Source organism: Pristiophorus japonicus, chromosome 9 (genome assembly GCF_044704955.1).
Source record: "Pristiophorus japonicus isolate sPriJap1 chromosome 9, sPriJap1.hap1, whole genome shotgun sequence".
NCBI lineage: Eukaryota > Metazoa > Chordata > Chondrichthyes > Pristiophoridae > Pristiophorus > Pristiophorus japonicus.
The window spans coordinates 56,574,311-56,595,704 of record NC_091985.1 but is presented as its reverse complement, the minus strand read 5'-3'; the positions used below and the strand labels follow the sequence as shown (position 1 = coordinate 56,595,704).

General features: G+C 44.2%; 1 protein-coding gene across 1 annotated transcript; it reads right to left on the bottom strand.

The window, feature by feature from the left end:
- Positions 1-939: 939 nt before the first annotated feature.
- Positions 940-18,123, bottom strand: prop1 (PROP paired-like homeobox 1). Its single transcript, XM_070890967.1, has 3 exons — positions 17,979-18,123; positions 8,155-8,396; positions 940-1,335 (listed from the first exon to the last, which is right to left on the bottom strand). Exons 1-3 carry the CDS (start codon positions 18,121-18,123, stop codon positions 940-942), a joined length of 783 nt encoding a protein of 260 aa, XP_070747068.1.
- Between the last annotated feature and the right edge of the window lie 3,271 nt (positions 18,124-21,394).

Sequence of the window (21,394 nt, the reverse complement as noted above, 5' to 3'; positions counted from 1 at the left end):
AAACTGGGACATAATTTCTGTGAGACGCTGTTTTTAACCACTTGTGTACCATGACCGAGTAGAAGAAACCAATAGTAAGCTACATCTTAGACAAAAATGATTTCTAATCACTGAGTCAAGCTAGATCTTTTAATGAAATAAGATGCTTTATGTAATCTTCAAACTGAATGTCTAAAATTTTCTGAAGTATGTTAGCTAGCCAGATATTTCCAGAGTTAGTGGGAATAGAAACAGAACAACTATGGCTAAATGTTAACTTAAAATTTAGTTTGGAATAGAAGTTTTTAATTTTCTATTACAAGGAGCTAATTAAACTTTACTATTGTAAACCTCTATTTTTTGCTACTATTCCTATTTAATAAATTTATCAGGCAGTTTAAAACCCAAAATAGTCTCGTGCATTATTCTGCCACCTTTTTGAAGACAAAGAGAAGCCCATCTTTTATCTAAGAGTCATCTGAAATATAGAAAAAATAAGTAAAAGTGCCTCAATTTATCTCCACTTTCACACATTTTCTGGATATACTGCAGTTAGATATTTATAAGCATTTTATAATTATATAAGGGGGAACAACTTGATTTTCCTCTATTTTTGACATGCACCTCAGACAGCAATGATCAAAGTATAAAACATGTCAGTTTCTTCATAAGGCACGAGAACCACAACTATTTTTGTTAAAACATAATACTTTAATTAAGCAATAATGAACGAGCCTATAATTTCTATTTTTTAAAACCGTACAATCTTTTTCCAATTTGGTAATTGGAAATGACTATGACCTTCACCAATAATTCACATTAAAAACATAGGATTTGGGCACATTTACTTAAATACAATTTTCTAAATTAGTGCATAGCTAGCAGATAATCAGGGCATGGGATTACACAATGCACTCTGATTTTACTTCGGAAAGTAAGAATGATCTTTGCAGTTAGCAGTTAGTTCCAGTGTGTTGGTGGATCCAGACCTGGCATGGGTCCCAGGGAGAGCATTGATGAGGGTAAGCCAGCCGTGGGAGAGTTAATGGAGCGTAGAGGACTGTACCAGTCGTCATGCTGCCGTGGTGGAGGTGGGGCGGAGGCCAAGTGTGCGTGTGTGCTGGTGCAGGTGAACTGACTGACAGCCGGTGGAGAACCATAGGCACTCGTTGCCATTGAAGAGAAACGCGGTATGTGATTGATGGCGTGCGGATACTGGTATGGCCTGGCTGAAGTAGACACCGGACAAACACCCGGTATCAGGCCGCTGCAGGCCGAGATAACAGTTGGAGGGATTGACTTCTGAATGGCTCGTTCTTGTTTGCGGTGCTTTGCGCGTCTGTTTTGAAACCATACCTGAAAAACAGGAATTGAATCAGCAAGGACCATACAATAGACTTACCAAACCCGACACTGAACGCTCATTAACATCACTCATCCTGGCTCAAAGTTTACATTGTATAGATACTGATATTCAAAACCCATGTAATTAAATTAAAGGTAGGATGATCCAACCTGGATAAGTAGCACAACATTTCTGGTGCCCTATGCTGTTAAATTTTTGTTTCTGTTGGTTAAATTCTAGTAATACCCCATGCATTTTCTTGGGAATCTCTGAACTGTGGCGCTTGTCAACCTCTACTAAGTACTGGGGATTTAGATATGTGTCCCGATTGAGAGAAAATGTGCAGCATTCCCTATCTGGCAAACTGAAACTCTATTTGTATATGAATTCCTCAATAGTTTGATTTGGGCACTCATGAGCATATCAATGATTTTCCACATAAGTCAGGCATCTGTCATTATAGCAGTAGTGATGGGTTATGCAGGCCTGGATTAAGGGCCTGATGGGCCTGGGGCAAACTGATCCAAATGGGCCTATAGTTGTTTGTTCATATTCATTACATTACATTTCTGATTCTGAGTATGAAAATATAGGCCAGTATATGCAACAATGAAAGCATATATTTTGTATCAAGTAGGTGTATATTCTGGTTCTGGTAACATTGCAATACTAGATTCCTATACATAGTTCCTCATTGTCTATTCTATTCAGCCTATTTGGGAGGCCTTATTTTTTTTTCTACATTTATTTGGTGGGCCTGGAGCTGCAGCCCCATCCGCCCCATGGTTAATCCGCCCCTGGGGTTATGTAATAATTGCACTTCATTTATTTAGAAAGAGTTATACTTGCTGAACCAGGGACTGAAATGCTGCTTAAAGGTGGTGTTTACGAAGAGGCCACCCTAGTCAGTTGGTATAAATCAGGGGTCCTGGTGTTACATAGTGCAAGGGATTAATCTGTGCCTAAACAAACAATTCCATTAATGTGCCGTTTGCACAACATCACATGAAATATCTATTTAATCATTCTAATTCATGTTCACAAAGTACCCAGCCTTCAATCACATAGTTTGTTGAAAGTATCCAAGATCATGCTTGAACATTTCCTTTAGAGTAACATGTGTTTCCAGTCATTTACAAATTTTCAATAGTGATGTCCATCAACAATAAATTAAATGTATATAGGATATTTCTATAAACATCTCAAGGCACTATGCATGGGAGAAATGAATGTCTAGCAGCAGAAGATATGGAGAAAATGATTGAATTGCCAAAATGATAGGTTTTGAAGGATGAGTATTCTAAAGGTGGGAAGTAAAGTAGTAAAAAAGAGATATTTAGGAAGTGAATTCCAAATTGAGACAGCATAAGACTCTGCTATCAGTGGTGGAATTGAAGAAGCAGGGTTGTACACAAGGTCAGAGTCAAGAGGTCAGATGACCATGAGTTGGAATGTGGGGCTGAAGGAGATTGCAGAGTGAAGTTCTGAAGTGAAGCCATGGGGACAATTATTTCAATTACAATACATTGGTGGACATCAAGCTAAAGAGGCTGGCAAAGTTATGGATGATGGGCAAGTGGAATAGGATATGGGCAGCAGATTTGGTGTGTCCCTAGTTCCTCTTCTATCTCTTCTCCGATCTCATCTTGTCCACGAGGCTCACTTCCTGCTCACTTGACCATTAAACTGCTGACCACCTCTTCCTGATCCCTATGCTAGCTGACATTGAAACTGGTTCCTTTCTTCAGGTACTGTACTCTCCCTTTCAAATGCTGTCAGTATTCCCTTCCTCAAAATAAGCACCCTCGGCCCCTTTGTCCTTGCAAACAATAGCCCAATTTCTAACCTCCCTTTCCTCGCTAAAGACTGCTGCCACCTCCCAAATCTATGACCATAAGAACATAAGAAATAGGAGCAGGAGTAGGCCATTTGGCCCCTTGAGCCTGCTCTGACATTTAATACGATCATGGCTGATCCGATCATGGACTCAGGTCCACTTGCCTGCCCGCTTCCCATAAACCCTTATTCCCTTATCAGATAAGAAACTATCTATCTCTGTCTTAAATTTATTCAATGACCCAGTTTCCACAGCTCTCTGAGGCAGCGAATTCCACAGATTTACAATCCTATGAGAGAAGAAATTCTTCATCTCAGTTTTAAATGGGCGACCCCTTATTTTAAGATTATGCCCCCAAGTTCTAGCCTCCCCTATCAGTGGAAACATCCTCTCTGCATCCACCTTGTCAATCCCCCTCTTAATCTTATACGTTTCGATAAGACCACCTCTCATTCTTCTGAATTCCAATGAGTAGAGGCCTAACCTGCTCAACCTTTTCTCATAAGTCAACCCCCTCCGGAATCAATCTAATGAACCTTCTCTGAACTGTCTCCAAAGCAAGTATATCCTTTCTTAAATATGGAAACCAAAACTGCACGCAGTGTTCCAGATGTGGCCTCACCAATACCCTGTATAACTGTAGCAAGACTTCCCTGCTTTTATACTCCATCCCCTTTGCAATAAAGGCCAAGATTCCATTGGCCTTCTTGATCACTTGCTGTACCTGCACATTAACCTTTTGTGTTTCATGCACCAGGACCCCAGGTCCTGCTGTACTGCAGCACTTTGCAATTTTTCTCCATTTAAATAATAACTTGCTCTTCAATTTTTTTCTGCCACAGTGCATAACTTCATACTTTCCAACATTATACTCCATCTGCCAAATTTTTGCCCACTCACTTAGCCTGTCTATGTCCTTTTGCAGGTTTTTTGCATCCTCACACATTGCATTTCCACCTATCTTTGTATTGTCATCAAACTTGACTACATTACGCTCGGTCCCTTCATCCAAGTCATTGATTATAGATTGTAAATAATTGGGGTCCCAGCACTGATCCCTGCGGCACCCCACTAGTTACTGATTGCCAACCCGAGAATGAACCATTTATCCTGGCTCTCTGTTTTCTGTTAGTTAGCTAATCCTCTATCCATGCTAATATATTACCCCCAACCCCGTGAACTTTTATCTTGTGCAGTAACCTTTTATGTGGCACCTTGTCAAATGCCTTCTGGATGTCCAAATACACCACATCCAGTGGTTCTCCTTTATCCATCTTTTTCGTTACATCCTCAAAGAATTCTAGCAAATTTGTCAAACATGACTTCCCCTTCATAAATCCATGCTGACTCTGCCTGACCGAATTTTGCTTTTCCAAATGTCCTGCTACTGCCTCTTTAATAATGGACTCCAACATTTTCACAACCACAGATGTTAGGCTAACTGGTCTATAGTTTCCTGCTTTTTGTCTGCCTCCTTTTTTAAACAGGGGCATTACATTTGCAGTTTTTCAATCTGCTGGGACCTCCCCAGAATCCAGGGAATTTTGGTAAATTACAACCAATGGATCCACTATCCCTGCCACTACTTCTCTTAAGACCCTAGGATGCAAGCCATCAGGTCCAGGGGATTTATCTGCCTTTAGTCCCATTATCCTACTGAGTACCACTTCCTTAGTGATTGTGATTGTGTTAAGTTCCTCCCCCACTATAGCCCCTTGACTACCCATTGTTGGTATATTTTTAGTATCCTCTACCGTAAAGACCGATACAAAATATTTATTCAGAGTTTCTGCCATCTCCATGTTCCCCATCACTAATTCCCCGGTCTCGTTCTCTAAGGCACCAACATTTACTTTAGCCACTCTTTTCCTTTGTATATACCTGTAGAAACTCTTGCTATCTCTTTTTATATTTCATGCTAGTTTACTTTCATAGTCTAGCTTCCCTTTCTTAATCATTTTTTGGGTCATTCTTTGCTGGCTTTTAAAAGCTTCCCAATCTTCTGTCCTCCCATTAGTTTTGGCCACTTTGTATGCCCTTGTTTTTAATTGGATACCATCCTTTATTTCTTTAGTTAGCCACGGATGACTATCTTTTCTTTCACACCTTTCCTCCTCACTGGATTTATGAGATTTATGAAATATCTCCTTAAATGTACGGCACTGTTCATCAACATTCTTCCACTTTAATCTATTTTCTCAGTCCACTTTAGCCAACTCTGCCCTCATACCTTTGTAGTCTCCTTTATTTAAGCTTAGTATGCTGGTTTGAGATCCATCTTTCTCGCCCTCCATCTGAATTTGAAATTCAACCATGCTATGATCACTCATTCCAAGGGGATCCTTTGCAAGGCGATTGTTTATTAATCCTGTCTCATTACATAGGAGAGGATCTAAGATAGCCTGCCCTCTGGTTGGTTCCATTATATACTGCTCAAGGAACCCGTCCTTTATGCACTCTAGGAATTCGTCCTCAAGGCTACCCTGACCGATTTGATTTGTCTAATCAATAAGGAGGTTAAAATCACTTATGATTATTGCTGTTCCCTTTTTACAAGCCTCCACTATTTCTTGGTTTATACTCCACCCAACAGAGTTGCTACTGTTTAGGGGGTCTATAGACTACGCCTGCCAGTGACTTTTTCACCTTATTATTCCTTATCTCCACCCAAACTGTTGCAACATCCTGATCATTTGAGCCAATATCGTTTGTCACTTTTGCAGTAATTCCATCCTTTATCAACAGAGCTACCCCACCTCCTTTTCCTTTCTGTCTGTGCTTGCAAATTGTCAAGTACCCCTAAATGGTTAGTTCCCAGTCTTGGTCACCTTGCAACCACGTCTCTGTTATGGCTACCAGATCATACCCATTTGTAACTATTTGTGCTGAAACTCATCTAATTTGTTACGAATGCTACGTGCATTCCGAAAAAGAGCTTTTAAATGTGTTTTCTTGCCATTTTCTCCTGCTATGGCCCCAGTTTCTGATACACTCATATGTTTATAGATTCAGTCCTTTCCTGTCACACTCTGGTTTTCATTTGCCCCCATGCTACCCTGCTCTATTGCCTTCACCTTGTTCTTTGAGCTTTTAGGTTTCTGCTCACCTGAACCCTCCCCCCACTAATTAGCTTAAAGCTCTCTCTGCAGTCCTAGTTATTCGGTTTGCCAAGACCCTAGCCCCAGCACGTTCCAAGTGGAGTCTGTCCCGACGGAACAGCTCCCTCTTAGCCCAGTACTGGTGCCAGTGCCCCAGGAACCAAAACCCATTTCTCCGACAACAGTCTTTAACCACCTTTCCTGCAACTCGATGTTTGAATCTCTCCAATCAAGTTTCTGCTCCTACCACATTACTGAAATGCCCCTAACCAAAGTCACAAATGACACCCTCTGTGACTGTGACCATGGCACACTATCCCTCCTCATGATCCCTTCAAAGATTTATCCTTGCACACCAACCCCCCCCCCCCCCCCCTCTTCTACATGCTGCCTTTTGGCAGCACAATACAGGGACATATGGTCAGCTTCCACATGTACACTGATGATACCCAGCTCTACCTTTCCACCACTTGTGTTGTCGGACTGCCTGTTCAACATACAGTCCAGAATGAGGTGATATTTCCTCCAGTTAAGCACTGGGAAACCAAAGATTCCTCTTAACACCCCCACCCTCATCAAATTCCGTACTTTTGCCATTGATTCAATTGCCCTCTCATGCCCCAGCTTATTCACAACCTTGGCATCCTATTCAATCTCGAGCTGGGCTTCCAATGCCATATAATCTCTATCACAAACATTACCTACTTCTACCTCCAGACCATTGGCCGCCTCTGTCCCTGCCTCAGCCCATCTGCTGCTGAAATCCTCATTGATGCCTTTATCACCTCCTGACCTGACTATTGCAATGCTATTCTAGCCAACCTCCCACCCTCCACCCTTCATAAATTTCATCCAAAATTCTGCTGCTCATATGTTATCCTGCACCAAGCCCTGCTCACCAACCAACCATTTTCTTGCTGAATTACATTGGCTCCTGGTCTCTTAATGCCTCCAATTTAAAATTCTCATCCAGAACCTTCTGACCTTGACCTATTGTGTATCCTTCTGCCCCACAATTGGTGGCTGTGCCTTCAGCCACCTAGGCCCTACATTCCAGAAATACCTCTCCACTTTCCCCCTCCCCCTTTAAGATCCTCCTTAAAACCTATTTCTTTGACCAAGCCCCTCCTCATCTTTTCGCATCAATTTTTTGTATCATTGTCTCTGAAGAGCCTTGGGACATTTCTCTACATTAAAGTTGCTACATAAATGATAGTTGTTGTTGCCTGAATTGGAGATTGTGTTGAGTGGAATCAGGAAACCAGTGAGGCAAAGACAAAGCTCGTGGACAAAGGTTTCAGCATTTGTTTCATGACAACAGTTCATGCGTCAAGTAAAATACTAGCAGTATTATATTGTCTGAGTCTATTAAAGTAGAAGTAGACACACAAAATGCTATGTACATGATCTCTAGCCCTTCAATACTAGCCAACTACAACAAACACATTTTCAGCCAAACATATATAGATTTGTAACCATCCAAAACAAAATTGAACTCTTGCCAGATGTTATTATATAACACTGCAGGCCTTAGGATTTCAACAAAATATCCAGGTTCCTGCCAGGGCACGTCTATGAGTGTGATTGTACATTTATAAGAATATATTTTGTTTATTATAGAACTTTGCCAATATTCAAATCAAAGGATATTAAACTTAGAATAATACATATAGTTTCAAAAAGTTAAAGGGTTGAATTAAAAGTTGGTAACGTATAAAAAGACAATCAATGCAATGGAGAAGCACTTAGTAATAAATAAATAAATCAATAACATGGAAAGTTGAATACAAATTTGTCAAAACAAAAACCTATTGCATAATTACATGTTTTATAATTATGCATTTTAACTTAATTTATAGCTTTGTTTTAAGAATTGAATGCCCCTAATCTCTGACCTGGATGCGTGCCTCATTAAGTTTGGTGATCTTGGCCAACTCCTCCCTACAGTAGATATCTGGGTAATGGTTTTTACTGAAAGTGGCTTCCAGATGTTCCAATTGCTCCTGGCTAAAGGTGGTCCGATGGCGCCTGCGTGCAGGTGTTGGGTAGTGAGCTTGTCCATGCACATTGGCTGGCAGCCGGGAGTTGCTACTTGAGTTTGAACTTCCAGGGAACTTCTTGTAGACACTATTATCAACTGAAATGGAAATATTTTCAGATCACTGCTTTCAGTATGTTGCATTGCAGAAAGACAACATAGAAATCCCTCCTTATTAAAGGTGCTGTGCCCTGCAAAGCAACGGAGACCCATCAAGCATCATTAAAAAAGTAGAGCATGATTTTGTACTATTGATATTCTCCATTGTAAAATCATCTGTTCCACTGTAGAGGCCTCAAGTGGAGGGAAAGCACTTGATCATAACCCACTTTTCCTGTTCAATATATATATTCAATTTCCTTTTGAAAGTCAGTAAGTTCATAATTAAAGGTCCGAATGCAAACTTTAAATATCCTGACTAAAGCCTAGAAATTATGTGCAATATTATTGTCTGAATTCTTAACACAATCACAACATTTCTTCATTTGCTGCTTAAACAGATGCAATAACTCATTTATTTCAAATTGTTTGCTGAGCTTTGGAAGGATCTGTCACAGGGTCAAGTTCTGAATGTGATGACAAATCAACCACAGTGCAATTTGATACTGTCCTAACCATCCCCAATGGTCTTCAATTAAGCTCTGAACAGAGATATCCCAGAGCTCCAGGGAAGAAAGTTGGTAGTTTCACCTAGTAGTGTGAGCAGATTGCGCACAGATCCAACTGAACCCAGTCAAATTGAATGATATGATTTAAAAACAAAAAATGCTGGAAATACTCAGCAGGTCAGGCAGCACCTGTGGAGAGAGAAACAGAGTTAATGTTTCAGGTCGATGACCCTTCGTCAGAACTGGAAAAAGTTAGAGGTATAACAGATTTTTAAGCAAGTGTAGGGGCAGGAAAAGGGGGGAGGGGAGGAAAGAACAAAACAGAAGGTCTGTGATAGGGTGGGAGGCAGAAGAGATTAAAAGACAAAAGGGATGATGGTGCAAGGAAAAAGAAGATGGTAATGGGGCAAGTTAAGAAACTAAAGATGAGTCTGGATGAGATGTAAATAGAAATGGCAAATTCATCAACAGCTGCCATGGTGGAGGGAGGGGGGCGGGGGAGGGAAATAGGGACAGAGGTTATGGTCTGAAATTGTTGAACTCAATGTTGAGTCCAGAAGGCTGTAAAGTGCCTAAACAAAAGATGAGGTGCTGTTTCAACAATAACAGCTTGTATTTATATTGTGCCTTTAACATAGTGAAACTTCCCAAGGCACTTCACAGGAGTATTATGCGATAAAATGTTGACATCGAGCCACATAAGTAGAAAGGTTTGGTCAAAGAGGCATGTTTTAAGGGGCATCTTGAAGGAGGAAAGAGAGCTAGAGAGGCAGAGAGGTTTAGGCAGGGAGTTCCAGAGATTGGGGCCTAGGCAACAGAAGGCACAGCCACCAATGGTTGAGCGATTACAATCGGGGATGCTCAGGAGGACAGAATTAGAGGAGTGCAGACATCGCGGGGGGTTGTGGGGCTGGAGGAGATTACAGAGATAGGGAGCGGTGAGGCCATGGAGGGATTTGAGCTTACTTTGAGCTTTGTTGGAACAGTGAAAAAGGCTGAGGATGGAGAAATCAGAGTGGGAGTGAAGCGGTGAATTAAAGTGACAGGTGACTGGAAGCTCGGGGTCACGCTTACGGACTGAACAGAGATGCTCGGCAAAACGGTCACCCAATCTGTGTTTGGTGTCCCCAATGTCGAGGTGACTGCATAGTGAGCAACGAATACAGTATACTAAATTGAAAGAAGTCAAGTAAATCGCTGTTTGGGGCCCTGGACAATGGGAAGGGAGGAGGTAAAAGGGCTGGTGTTGCATCTCCTGTGCTTGCACGGGAAAGTGCTGTGGGAAGGGGAGGGGGTGTTGGGGGTGATTGAGGAGTGGACTAGGGTGTCGTGGAGGGAGCGGTCCTTTTGGAATGCTGAAAGGGGAGGGGAGGGGCAGATGTGTTTGGTGGTGGGATCACACTGGAGGTGGCAGAAATGGCTGAGGATAGGTTGAGTGTGGAGGCTGGTGCTGTGAAAGGTGAGGACAAGGGGAACCCTATCATGGTTTTGGGAGGGAGGGGAAGGGGTGAGAGTAGAAGTGTGGGAAATAGAACGGACACAGTCGAGGGCCCTGTTAATCATGGTAGAGGGGAATCCTTGGTTGAAGAAAAAGAAAAACTTATCGGAAGCACTAGTATGAAAGGTGATGTTGTCAGAACAGATGCAACGGAGACGGAGAAAATGGGAGAATGGAATGGAGTTCTTATAAGAAGCGGGGTGGAAGGAAGTGTAGTCCAGGTAGCTGTGGGAATCAGTGAGCTTATAGTGAATGTTTGTCAATAGCTTATCCCCAGAAATGGAAACAGAGAAGTCGAGGAGGGGAAGAGAAGAGTTGGAGATGGACCATGTGAAGCTGAGGGAAGGGTGGAAATTGGAAGCAAAGTGAATGACATTTTCTAGTTCAGGGTGAGAGCAGGATACGGCACTGATACAGTCAAAAAAATGTACCGGAAAAAGAGGTGAGGGAGGGGACCTGAGTAGGACTGGAACAAAGAATGTTCCACACATCTCACGAAAAGCTAGACAGAGATAGGACCCATGTGGGTTCCCATCGCAACACCTTTAATTTGGAGGAAGTGAGTGGAGCTAAAGGAGAAGTTGTTCAATGTGAGAACAAGTTCAGCCAGGCGGAGGAAGATGGTGGTGGATGGGAACTGGTTGGGCTTCTGTTCAAGGAAGAAGCGGAGCGCTCTCAGGCCGCCCTGGTGGGGGATGGAGGTGTAGAGGGATTGGACGTCCATAGTGAAAAGGAAACGGTTGGGGCCAAAGAACTGGAGGGCATCAGAAGAGTTGAGGATGTAGGTGGGCAGAAAGTGGACAAGGGGAGAAAAAATAGATTTGAGATAGGAAGAGATAAGTTCCGTTTGGCAAGAACAGGCTGAAATGATGGGTTTACCGGGCAGTCCTGTTTGTGGATCTTGGGAAGGAGGTAGAAGCAGGCTGTGCGGGGTTGGGGAACTATGAGGTTGGCACCCGTGGAGGGAAGATCTCCAGAGGAGGTGAGGTCAGTGACAGTCTTGCAAATGATGACTTGATGTTCCATAATGGGGTCATGGTCCAGGGGGAGGTAGGAAGCGGCATCAGATAATTGGTGTTTATGCTATTTCAGAGCTTGGAGATTACTTCTTTTTGATTCGCTTGCCTTACTCGCCCTGACTACGCATTTTCAGCTCAACATGGGTGCCATTTTACTTCTTTATTCTAGATGGACAAGCAGTTGGAGCCAAAACTTTTCTCAACAGGAGAAAATGTAATTCTATCATTTCATCAACGTCCAACTCATATGTGACCACTGCCGAAGGATCATGTAAGTCTGTGCTAGTTTCTCTAGCAGCTGCCACAATGTTTTCATCCTTAGTCACTCATCCATCTCCCCACTATTCCACCCCTCCAGGAATGTTTTTGGATGGTTGTTCGGGGACAAGAGATACCCCCTCCACACCTGGCTGATGACAGCCCTCCACAACCCCATCACGTCTGAGCACCACAGGTACAAAATAGTAGCCATGGGACTGCCAGGGATATCATAGATTCAATATGCCAATAGTGTGCACAAAGATTCTTGATTACCATGGGTGCTCCCTGCAATATGCTCTGGACAAAGTGGGCTGTATTGTGCACAACATGACAATGCAACGAGGGTTGGAGTTGGAGAAGGCACAGCAAAAGGCATTGTCTAATGAGAAAGAATTTGATGATGGTGAGAGAACAGAAAGGAGAGGCACCATAATGTCTGGCAGCCAGAGAGGTCAGGGAGCAGGTGATCTCTCAATACCTTGATTGACCTGCTCAATCCACCTGAAAAGTGACAAGAAAGAAAGACTTGCATTTATATAGCGCCTTTCACAACCACCGGACGTCTCAAAGTGCTTTACAGCCAATGAAGTACTTTTCGAGTGTAGTGACTGTCGTAATGTGGGAAACGCAGCGGCCAATTTGCACACAGCAAGCTCCCACAAACAGCAATGTGATAATGACCAGATAATCTGTTTCTTGTTATGTTGATTGAGGGACAAATATTGGCCAGGACACCGGGGAGAATTCCCCTGCTCTTTTTTGAAATAGTGCCATGGGATCTTTTACATCCACCTGAGAGAGCAGACGGGACCTCGGTTTTAACATATCATCCGAAAGGCAGCACCTCCAACAGCATTGCACTGGAATGTCAGCCTAGATATGTGTGCTCAAGTCCCTGGAGTGGGAATTGAACCCACAACCTTTTGATTCAGAAGTGAGTGTGCTACCCACTGAGCCCATAGCTGACACCCCTAAAAAGAAGCCCCTCTGCATTAACAACCCTTGTACACCTTCACCAATCCCTTCATTCTGCATCATTGAAATCTCAAATCATTCACCAAACTCCCAAATGTGAAAAAGGTGCTGAATTTATTTAGAAAAAGACTGAACTAAAATCACTTGATACCCAAGTGCTCAATGCATTGTGCTTATCTCAAGAAAAGGTTTCCTCACTCTTCTATCCATACGAGGTGCTCCCCCAATGGCTTTAGTAGAGCTGGTGGAAGGCTGCTGTTGCTTGTGGGAATGCTAAAATATGGACCGCGACCGCTGAGTCCTAGGTGAGCCTGAGAAAGTCCAGCTACAGACTGCTACATTTCAGTTTCTGATGGGTAGTCTGGTTCAGCTGGCTTTCTGGCACTCTCAGTGTTAATGGGGGTGGCGAGGAAGCAAATGTTCCGACATCCTGAGAGAGGTCAAAACATGCCACTCCCCGTTATGCTCATAATAAAGGATGAAACTGAATACTGTGTACAATGAGCAAGTGTGACCTTAGCTCCTTTAATGCGACTCCAGAGTGCAGGTACCTCGTGGGTGGCCTGCTTATATACCGTGCTCCCAAGGGATACTGGGATCCCTTGGGACTCCAACAGGTAGGTCCTCTGGTGGTAGTGTAATACAGGTTACAAGGGGTTAAATACATAACATCACTCCCTCGCGAAGTCAACAGTACACTTATTTACAAGGTGAGACGATCTGGGGCTTTTCGCTTCCTTGTCGATTGTCTCGGTACAAATGCGGGCGTGGGTGAGTTGGTCAGTTCTTCACTGGGCTGTTGGGCAGCCGGCCTTGCTGGGCTGCTGGGGTTGGTGAGTTCGGCTTCGTGGTCAAACATGATGTCAGTTGCCACTTGTGTGTGTGTTGGAGGGTCAAAGTTGGTGGTGTCTTCTTCAGGTTGTTCGTAGCTGTTGGTGAACCGCAATTTGATTTGGTCCAAATGTTTTCTGTACGTTTGTCCATTGGTCAATTTGACCTGAAACACCCTATTCTCCTCTTTGGCTGTGACCGTGTCAGCGAGCCATTTGGGAGCATGTCCATAATTGAGTACAAACACAGGATCATTGATCTCAATATCGCGTGACAAATTTGTGCGGTCATGGTACACACTTTGTTGATGCCGCTTGCCCTCCATGTGATCATGGAGATCAGGGCGGACAAGCGAGAGACTTGTTTTGAGTGCCCTTTTCATGAACAGCTCGGCTGGGGAAACCCCGGTGAGTGAGTGGGGTCTGGTATGGTAGCTGAGCAGTAGTCGGGTCTGAAGGGAGCCTTCTGACATGCGTTTCAAGCTTTGCTTGATGGTCTGAACTGCCCATTCTGCCTGGCCGTTTGATGCGGGTTTGAATGGGGCAGATATGACGGGTTTGATACCATTGCGGGTCATGAATTCCTTGAATTCAGCACTGGTGAAGCACAGCCCATTGTCACTGACTAGGACATCAGGCAAGCTGTGCGTGGCAAACATGGCTCGTAGGCTTTCAATAGTGGCCATGGACCTGCTTCCAGACATTATCGTACATTCAATCCATTTTGAGTAAGAATCCACGACAACAAAAAACATTTTGCCTAGAAATGGGCCCGCATAGTCCACGTGGATCCTTGACCATGGTTTGGAGGGCCACGACCACAAATTTAGTGGTGCCTCTCTGGGTGCATTATTGCACTGGTGCACGCATGACTCTCAACTTGAGTCAATGCCGGGCCACCACACATGGAATCTGGCTATGGCTTTCATCATTACAATGCCTGGGTGGGTGCTGTGCAGTTCCCAAATGAACGTATCTCTGCCTTTCTTGGGCAAGACCACGCGATAGCCCCACAACAGACAGTCCATCTGCAGGAACATTTCGTCTTTGCGTCTGTGGAACGGCTTAATCACCTCCTGCATCTCTGCTGGAACACAGCTCCCATGGAGGAGAGTTTTTTTACCAAGGCCAATAAAGGATCCTGGCTGGTCCAGGACCTGATCTGGCTGGCCGTAACGGGGGACTTTTCATTCTCGAATGCATCCATGACCATGAGAAAGTCCACTGGCTGTGCCATTTCCACACCCAGTGGTGGGCAATGGCAGCCGACTGAGAGCATCTGTGCAGTTCTCTATGCCCGGTCTGTGGCGGATTATATAGTTGTATGCCAACGGCATGAGTGCCCATCTTTGGATGTGGGCAGAGACATTGGTGTGAATCCCTTTGCTCTCAGAGAACAACGATATGAGCGGCTTGTGGTCAGTTTCAAGCTCAAACTTGAGGCCAAATAAATACTGGTGCATTTTTTTTACCCTGTAAATGCACGCCAGAGCCTCTTTTTCAATCATGCTGTTGGCCCTTTTGGCCTTGGACGAACTCCTGGACGCATACGCGACTGGTTGCAAAATCCCTGATTCATTAGCCTGTTGTAACACACACCCGACCCCGTATGATGACGCATTGCAAGCTAACACTAATCTTTTACAAAGGTTATACAGGGCAAGCAGTTTGTTTGAACACAACAGATTTCTGGCTTTCTTAAAGGCCGCCTCATGTGAATTCCCCCATACCCAGTCATCTCCCTTGCGCAGTAACGCATGTAGGGGTTCTAGCAGGGTGATTAACCCAGGTAGGAAATTACCAAAATAGTTAAGGAGTCCCAGGAACGACCGCAGCTCTGTCACGTTCTGTGGTTTCGGTGCATTCTTGATGGCCTCCGTCTTGGCGTCGGTGGGTCTGATGCCGTCTGCTATGATTCTTCTTCCCAAGAAGTCGACCTCCTGCACCAGGAAAACACACTTCGAGCATTTCAACCTGAGCCCCACGTGATCCAATCGACTAAGAACCTCTTCCAGATCTTCAAGTGCTCAATGGTGTCCCGACCTGTAACCAGTATGTTGTACTGGAAAACCACGGTGCGAGGAACCAACTTTAGCAGGCTCTCCATGTTCCATTGGAAGATTGCCGCGGCCGACTGAATCCCGAACGGGCACCTGTTACTGATGAACAGACCTTTGTGCGTGTTGTTGCAGGTGAGGCCTTTCGAAGATCCTCCAGCTCCTACGTCATGTAGGCCGAGGTCAGGTCCAGCTTGGTGAACGTCTTCCCTCCAGCCAGGGTCACAAATAGGTCGTCTGCCTTGGGTAGTGGGTACTGGTCCTGCATCGAAAAACAGTTAATCGTTACTTTATAGTCCCCACAAATTCTAACCGTGCCGTCCTCTTTAAGTACCGGGATAATCGGACGAGCCCACTCGTTGAATTCCACCGGCGCGATGATGCCTTCTCGCTGCAGCCTGGCCAGCTCAATTTCTACTTTCTCACGCATCATGTATGGCACCGCACGTGCCTTGTGGTGGATGGGTCGCATACCAGGAACCAAATGGATCTGCACTTTCACCCCCGAGGAGCTTCCAATGCCTGGCTTGAACAACGATGGGAACTTGCTCAGAACCTGGGCACATGAGGCATTGTTGATGGCCGAAAGCGCTTGGATGTCATCCCAGTTCCAGCGGATTTTTCCCATCCAGCTTCTGCCAAACAATGTGGGGCCATCCCCTGGCACAATCCACAGTGGGAGTTCGTTTAATGCTCCGTCATAGGAGACTTTGACTTCTGCACTGCTAATTACAGGGATTAGTTCCTTGGTGTAAGTCCTTAGTTTGGTATGAATGGGGCTGAGCTTGGGCCTGTGTGCCTTTTTGCCCCACAGCCTGTCGAAGGTCTTTTTACTCATTATGGACTGACTCGCACCCGTGTCAAGTTCCATAGATACCGGAATATCCTTCAGTTCAACTTTCAACATCATTGGTGGACATTTCGTGGTGAATGTGTGTACCCCGTACACTTCTGCCTCCTTGGTGCGAGTCTCCAATTCAGTCTGATCCCTAGTGGATCGCTTTTCCTCTGCAACGTGGTGGTTTGCAGGGTTTGCAGCTCGCTTGCACATTCGCTGGAGATGTCCCATTGTTCTGCAACTGTTGCACGCAAAGTGCTTGAAGCAGCATTGATGAGGCCGATGATCAACTCCACAGCGCCAACTCCACAGTACCTCGCATTAACAATTGATGGCGGACTCTGGGTCATCTGAGGTCAGGCAGCAGTAGCCGCCGTGTACGTTCTGCCATGTATATGTCTGCTCGAAACTGACGCTATTTTATGCACAGTACTGGCCGAAATTTCTTTACTCTGCAAAATTTGTTTGTTGTTGTCATTGGTGGACATAAATGTCTGGGCTATTGTTATGACTTTACTTAGATTCGGACTTTCTACAGTCAACAGTTTGCGAAAGATTGTCTCATGGCCAATGCCCAGTACAAAAAAGTCTGTGAGCATTTGTTCTAGAATCCATCAAATTCACAATGTCCTGCGAAGCGCCTTAGTTCGGCGACATAGTTCACCACTTCCTGGCCCTCCGATCGTTGAAACGTGTAGAACCGATATCTCGCCGTCAGAATGCTTTCCTTAGGATTTAGGTGCTCCCTGATCAGTGTACACAATTCTTCGTAGGATTTCTCTGTTGGTTTTGCCGGAGCTAGGAGATTCTTCATAAGGCCGTAGATTGTTGCCCACAGACAGTTAGGAGGATCGCCCTTCGTTTGGCAGCATTCTCGTCCCCTTCCAGCTCGTTGGCCACAAAGTATTGGTTGAGTCTCTCCACGAAGGCTTCCCAAATCATCCCCTTCTGAGAACTTCTCCAGGATACCAATTGTTCTTTGCATTTTCGCGCGGTTGTTCGTTACCTCATCACCAATTGTTATGCTCATAATAAAGGATGAAACTGAATACTGTGTACAATGAGCAAGTGTGACCTTAGCTTCTTTAATGCGACTCCAGAGTGCAGGTACCTCGTGGGTGGCCTGCTTATATACCGTGCTCCCAAGGGATGCTCGGATCCCTTAGGACTCCAACAGGTAGACCATCTGATGGTAGTGTAATACAGGTTACAAGGGGTTAAATACATAACACACACAGCCACTCCCATAGGGTCGGAGTTCATCACTTTCACTAATCTGCGGCAGGTCAGACTGCAGAAGATGAGTGGCTCCATGAATGCCCTCTCCACTTGCTCCGCCAATCTGTCCATGGTGGATGTCTACCTCTCCTAGGCGGATGACTGTCTATCTCAAGCAGAGCACAGGCTTGAGCCCAGAGTCTGAACCGCAGCCATTTGAGTTTCCACTAAAGTTGCAAAGTATGCGAACATGGACCCCTGTTATGAGGGCTGAACTGCAGCATCCCTTTAGGTGACTACACACTCCATAGTAGACTGCAAAGTGCTGATGCCATGTGAGATGACACCACTCAAGCTGGTAGCGAATTCCCTCATACCTTCAGCTATGATGGTGAAACACCTTGGCATGACTTCCAGTACCTTGTACAACTGCTTGTATGAAGCAAACAGTTTTCTTCTCATTGCTGGGCCCCTGAAGTCCTCATCTCTGTCCTCCTCAGCAGAGTTGGAAGAGGATCCCATCCTCCGGTGAGCTATCTCCTGCACTGTCTACCTGCTTTTGCATTTTAGTACTAGATGCATCACAAAGTACCGACCCATCTAACTCAGTCTCTAACCCAATCATAAAACCAATGTATGTGTTGGTGCTTGGGGGTGATGGAGTGCCTGACGTTGCCTCCTCAGAAGTACTCTCCTCCTCTGAAGTGTCTTCTTTGGGGGGCCCTGGCTGTTGAGAAGGACCTAGAGGAAAGAGAAAATGGAGAAGAGTTAGAATGACATTGGGAGGCTGCACAGTTGTAGAAGACATATATCATAATGTGATTTGATATAGTCAAGCTGGCTGAATGTGCACTTTTCCAGTGCTTCGTAATTATCAGAGACCCTGTTCAGTGGTATGCCCAACCTCGAAATGGCTGATGTGCACAATTCTGGTAGGCCCACAGATTTCTATGGCTTGCTGCTCCAGCTAGCTCAGTATCATGAGGATAGCTGGTCCTCCCCCGGTCTCGCTCCTTACGATTACTGGGTACTGTTTTGTCCTGCGGAAGAGAGGGTAAGAGTTATTAAGTGGTTACTGAAAAGGAGAGTGCGGATGTGGGGCTTGTGCTGTTAATGAAGCAAGATACAAGCAGGGTGAGGAGGTGTTGAGTGGGAAGTGTGTGGATTGTGAAGTAAGGAAAGAATCCCGAGAGAAGTTGGTGATTTTTTTATACGAAGGTCACCAAGTGCTGCTAGTGGCTGATGTGAAGGAATCAAGGAAGAGGTGAGTGTGGGTTTGGAATGATAATGTGAAGTAGTCTAGTGTGCCCTTGTGCTGGGGGGGGGGGGGGGGGTGAAGGAAGTGATGGAAGGTGGAGAGTTGTTGGGGAATGGAATTCACAAATCAGTCTGTCAATATGCATATCCTAACATTTTAAATAAGCTGTTTTAGCTATCAGAATAACTGTAACTTAATTAGTTTCATAATACAGGCATTAGCCACAATTCAGCTTAAAGTTTAGCTAATGACAAAATCCTGACTGAAGAGTTGCACACCAGAGCTAGCTGCCCCAGCTAAGCTGTTCTCGTACAGATGTTACACTGGCATCTACCTGACAATGCAAAAGATTTCCCTGGTATGTTCCATCTACAAAAATGAAGACAGATCTAACCCTGCTAATCACTATCCTATCAGTATCCTCCCAATATTCAGTCAAGTGATGGAAGGAATCATCAATAGTACACTTCTAATACAAACAGTGATACTTCTATCATTGCTCAGTTCTGACAGAACCACTAAGCTATGGCCCTTATTACAGCTTTGATTCAGGTAGGGATGCAAGAGCAAGACAACATGTGAGTGAGGAGCCCTAAAAAAAGAGGTGTTGGCGGGGGGGGGGGGGGGGGGTGGCATTATTGACCAGAGGCTGAACTGTATCATCCATATCAAAACTGGCTACGATGAGGACAGAGGTTGGATATGTTGATAGAGTGGGTTGGTAAGGTGAGAGGAGGCTTGTATAGAGCGTAAACACTGGCACAGACCTATCGGGCTGTTTCTGTACTGTAATTGTTAAATTCATAATAAAATAATGCAACTAAGTACTGTAGACAATGAGTAAGTGTGACCTTAGCTCCTTTATTCAAACCCCAGAGTGTTGGTACAGCATGGGAGGCCTGCTTATATACAGTGCTCCCAAGGGATGCTGGGATCCCTTGGGACTCCAACAGGTAAGCCCTCTGATGGCGGTATGATACAGGTTGCCTAGGGTTGCATACATAACAGTAATTACTATGTAAAAAAAAAGCACATGAAGTAAATACAGGGTTTTGCATTTGTACAACATAATCCCTTCAAGGTCATTGATACAACGTTATTCAATTCTCTGCACCAGAAGCAATCCATTAAATGTAACTAATTTTATGGACTATAACACTCCAGATGTTTTGATTGCCCTCTGTAGAATCATAGAATCATACAGCATAGAAAGAGGCCATTTGACCCATCGTGCCTATGCCGGCTTTTTGATAGAGCTATCCAATTAGTGGAGGAGAATGTTTGCACTCGCTGCCATTTACCCCCATCAAGCTTCTCTCCACAGGACAAGTGCATTATTTATGATTGTTAAAGTGATAAATTTGAATAATTTCCACCAGCTTATTATTGAGTGACTTAACTTGCTACTGGTGGTAAGTTGCAAATCAGTGGATTGAATAAACTCATTTTTTAGTTTGATGGTAACTAAGAAGAATTATTGCCTTAAGTGTCTTAAAATCCAGGGATCAGAAAATAGGGCTCAACATGTCCATATTAAGTAGCTTGCAAACAGGATTCACCCTAATAATATCAATTCAATTTGCTGGCGATGAAGTGTGGCTTAATGAGAGGAAAATTATGAAAATGTGTGCAATAACTAAGATTTGATGGGGTTGTATCATATTAAAGTAGCATAGGTTAGGCCATTGCTGTCTATTACGGCAAATAGGCCACAGTGTAGAACTTACTTCCACTATTCGTCTTCCTTGGGTAGATTGCAGCACTTGCACCATGGCAATCTAGCTTCTTCAAAATAAAAGTTTTCTTTCATCGGTATCCAGGTTAACGTTTAAAATTATCCAATTTCTATTCATTACTATTCAAACGTAGATCTAAATCCCAGGTTGGAACAAAATAGGTTTAATTAAAGCAAAACATTTCAGGACATTTGTAAACTGACATGTCTTCCATTTAAGACAATCAAAGATTTGGCAGTGCAATACACCTTCTGATTGTAAAGAAATGCAATGGAAAAAGCTTTATTTTTGTGTTCACTTTGTTTTGGCAGTAGAATAACACAAGTATAAAGAGGTATAAGCTTTGCATTTGACAATAGGTCAAGCTCTGGCTTCAGGAAGCAGAACAGAGCTGGGCCAGGTTCTGATTGCTCATCCGGACGTGAAGCTGGCAGTGGAAACACTCATTCAGCTCCTGGATCCAGGGATTAAACTCGACCATACCCACGATACCAACCTTACTGAGAATGTGGAATCTGATAATCACTTGGTTTTAGTTCATATAATTCAATATCGTGAGAAACCGTACAAGAGCCAGGGCTAGACTATTCAGCCAGAAAGAACAAAACCAACAAAGAGACTAATTTGTCTGAAAAGAACGATGAGCTTACTGGTGCTACTGATTAGCAGGGAAGTCAATTGACTGTGCCTAAGTAACTGGCTTTAGAATTAGAATGTAATACTGTACTTCAAGCTTTGTGCAAACTCATTAGTGAGCCTTGTAACTTGGTGCACACTAGATGTCCGTCTTTGCTGTAGC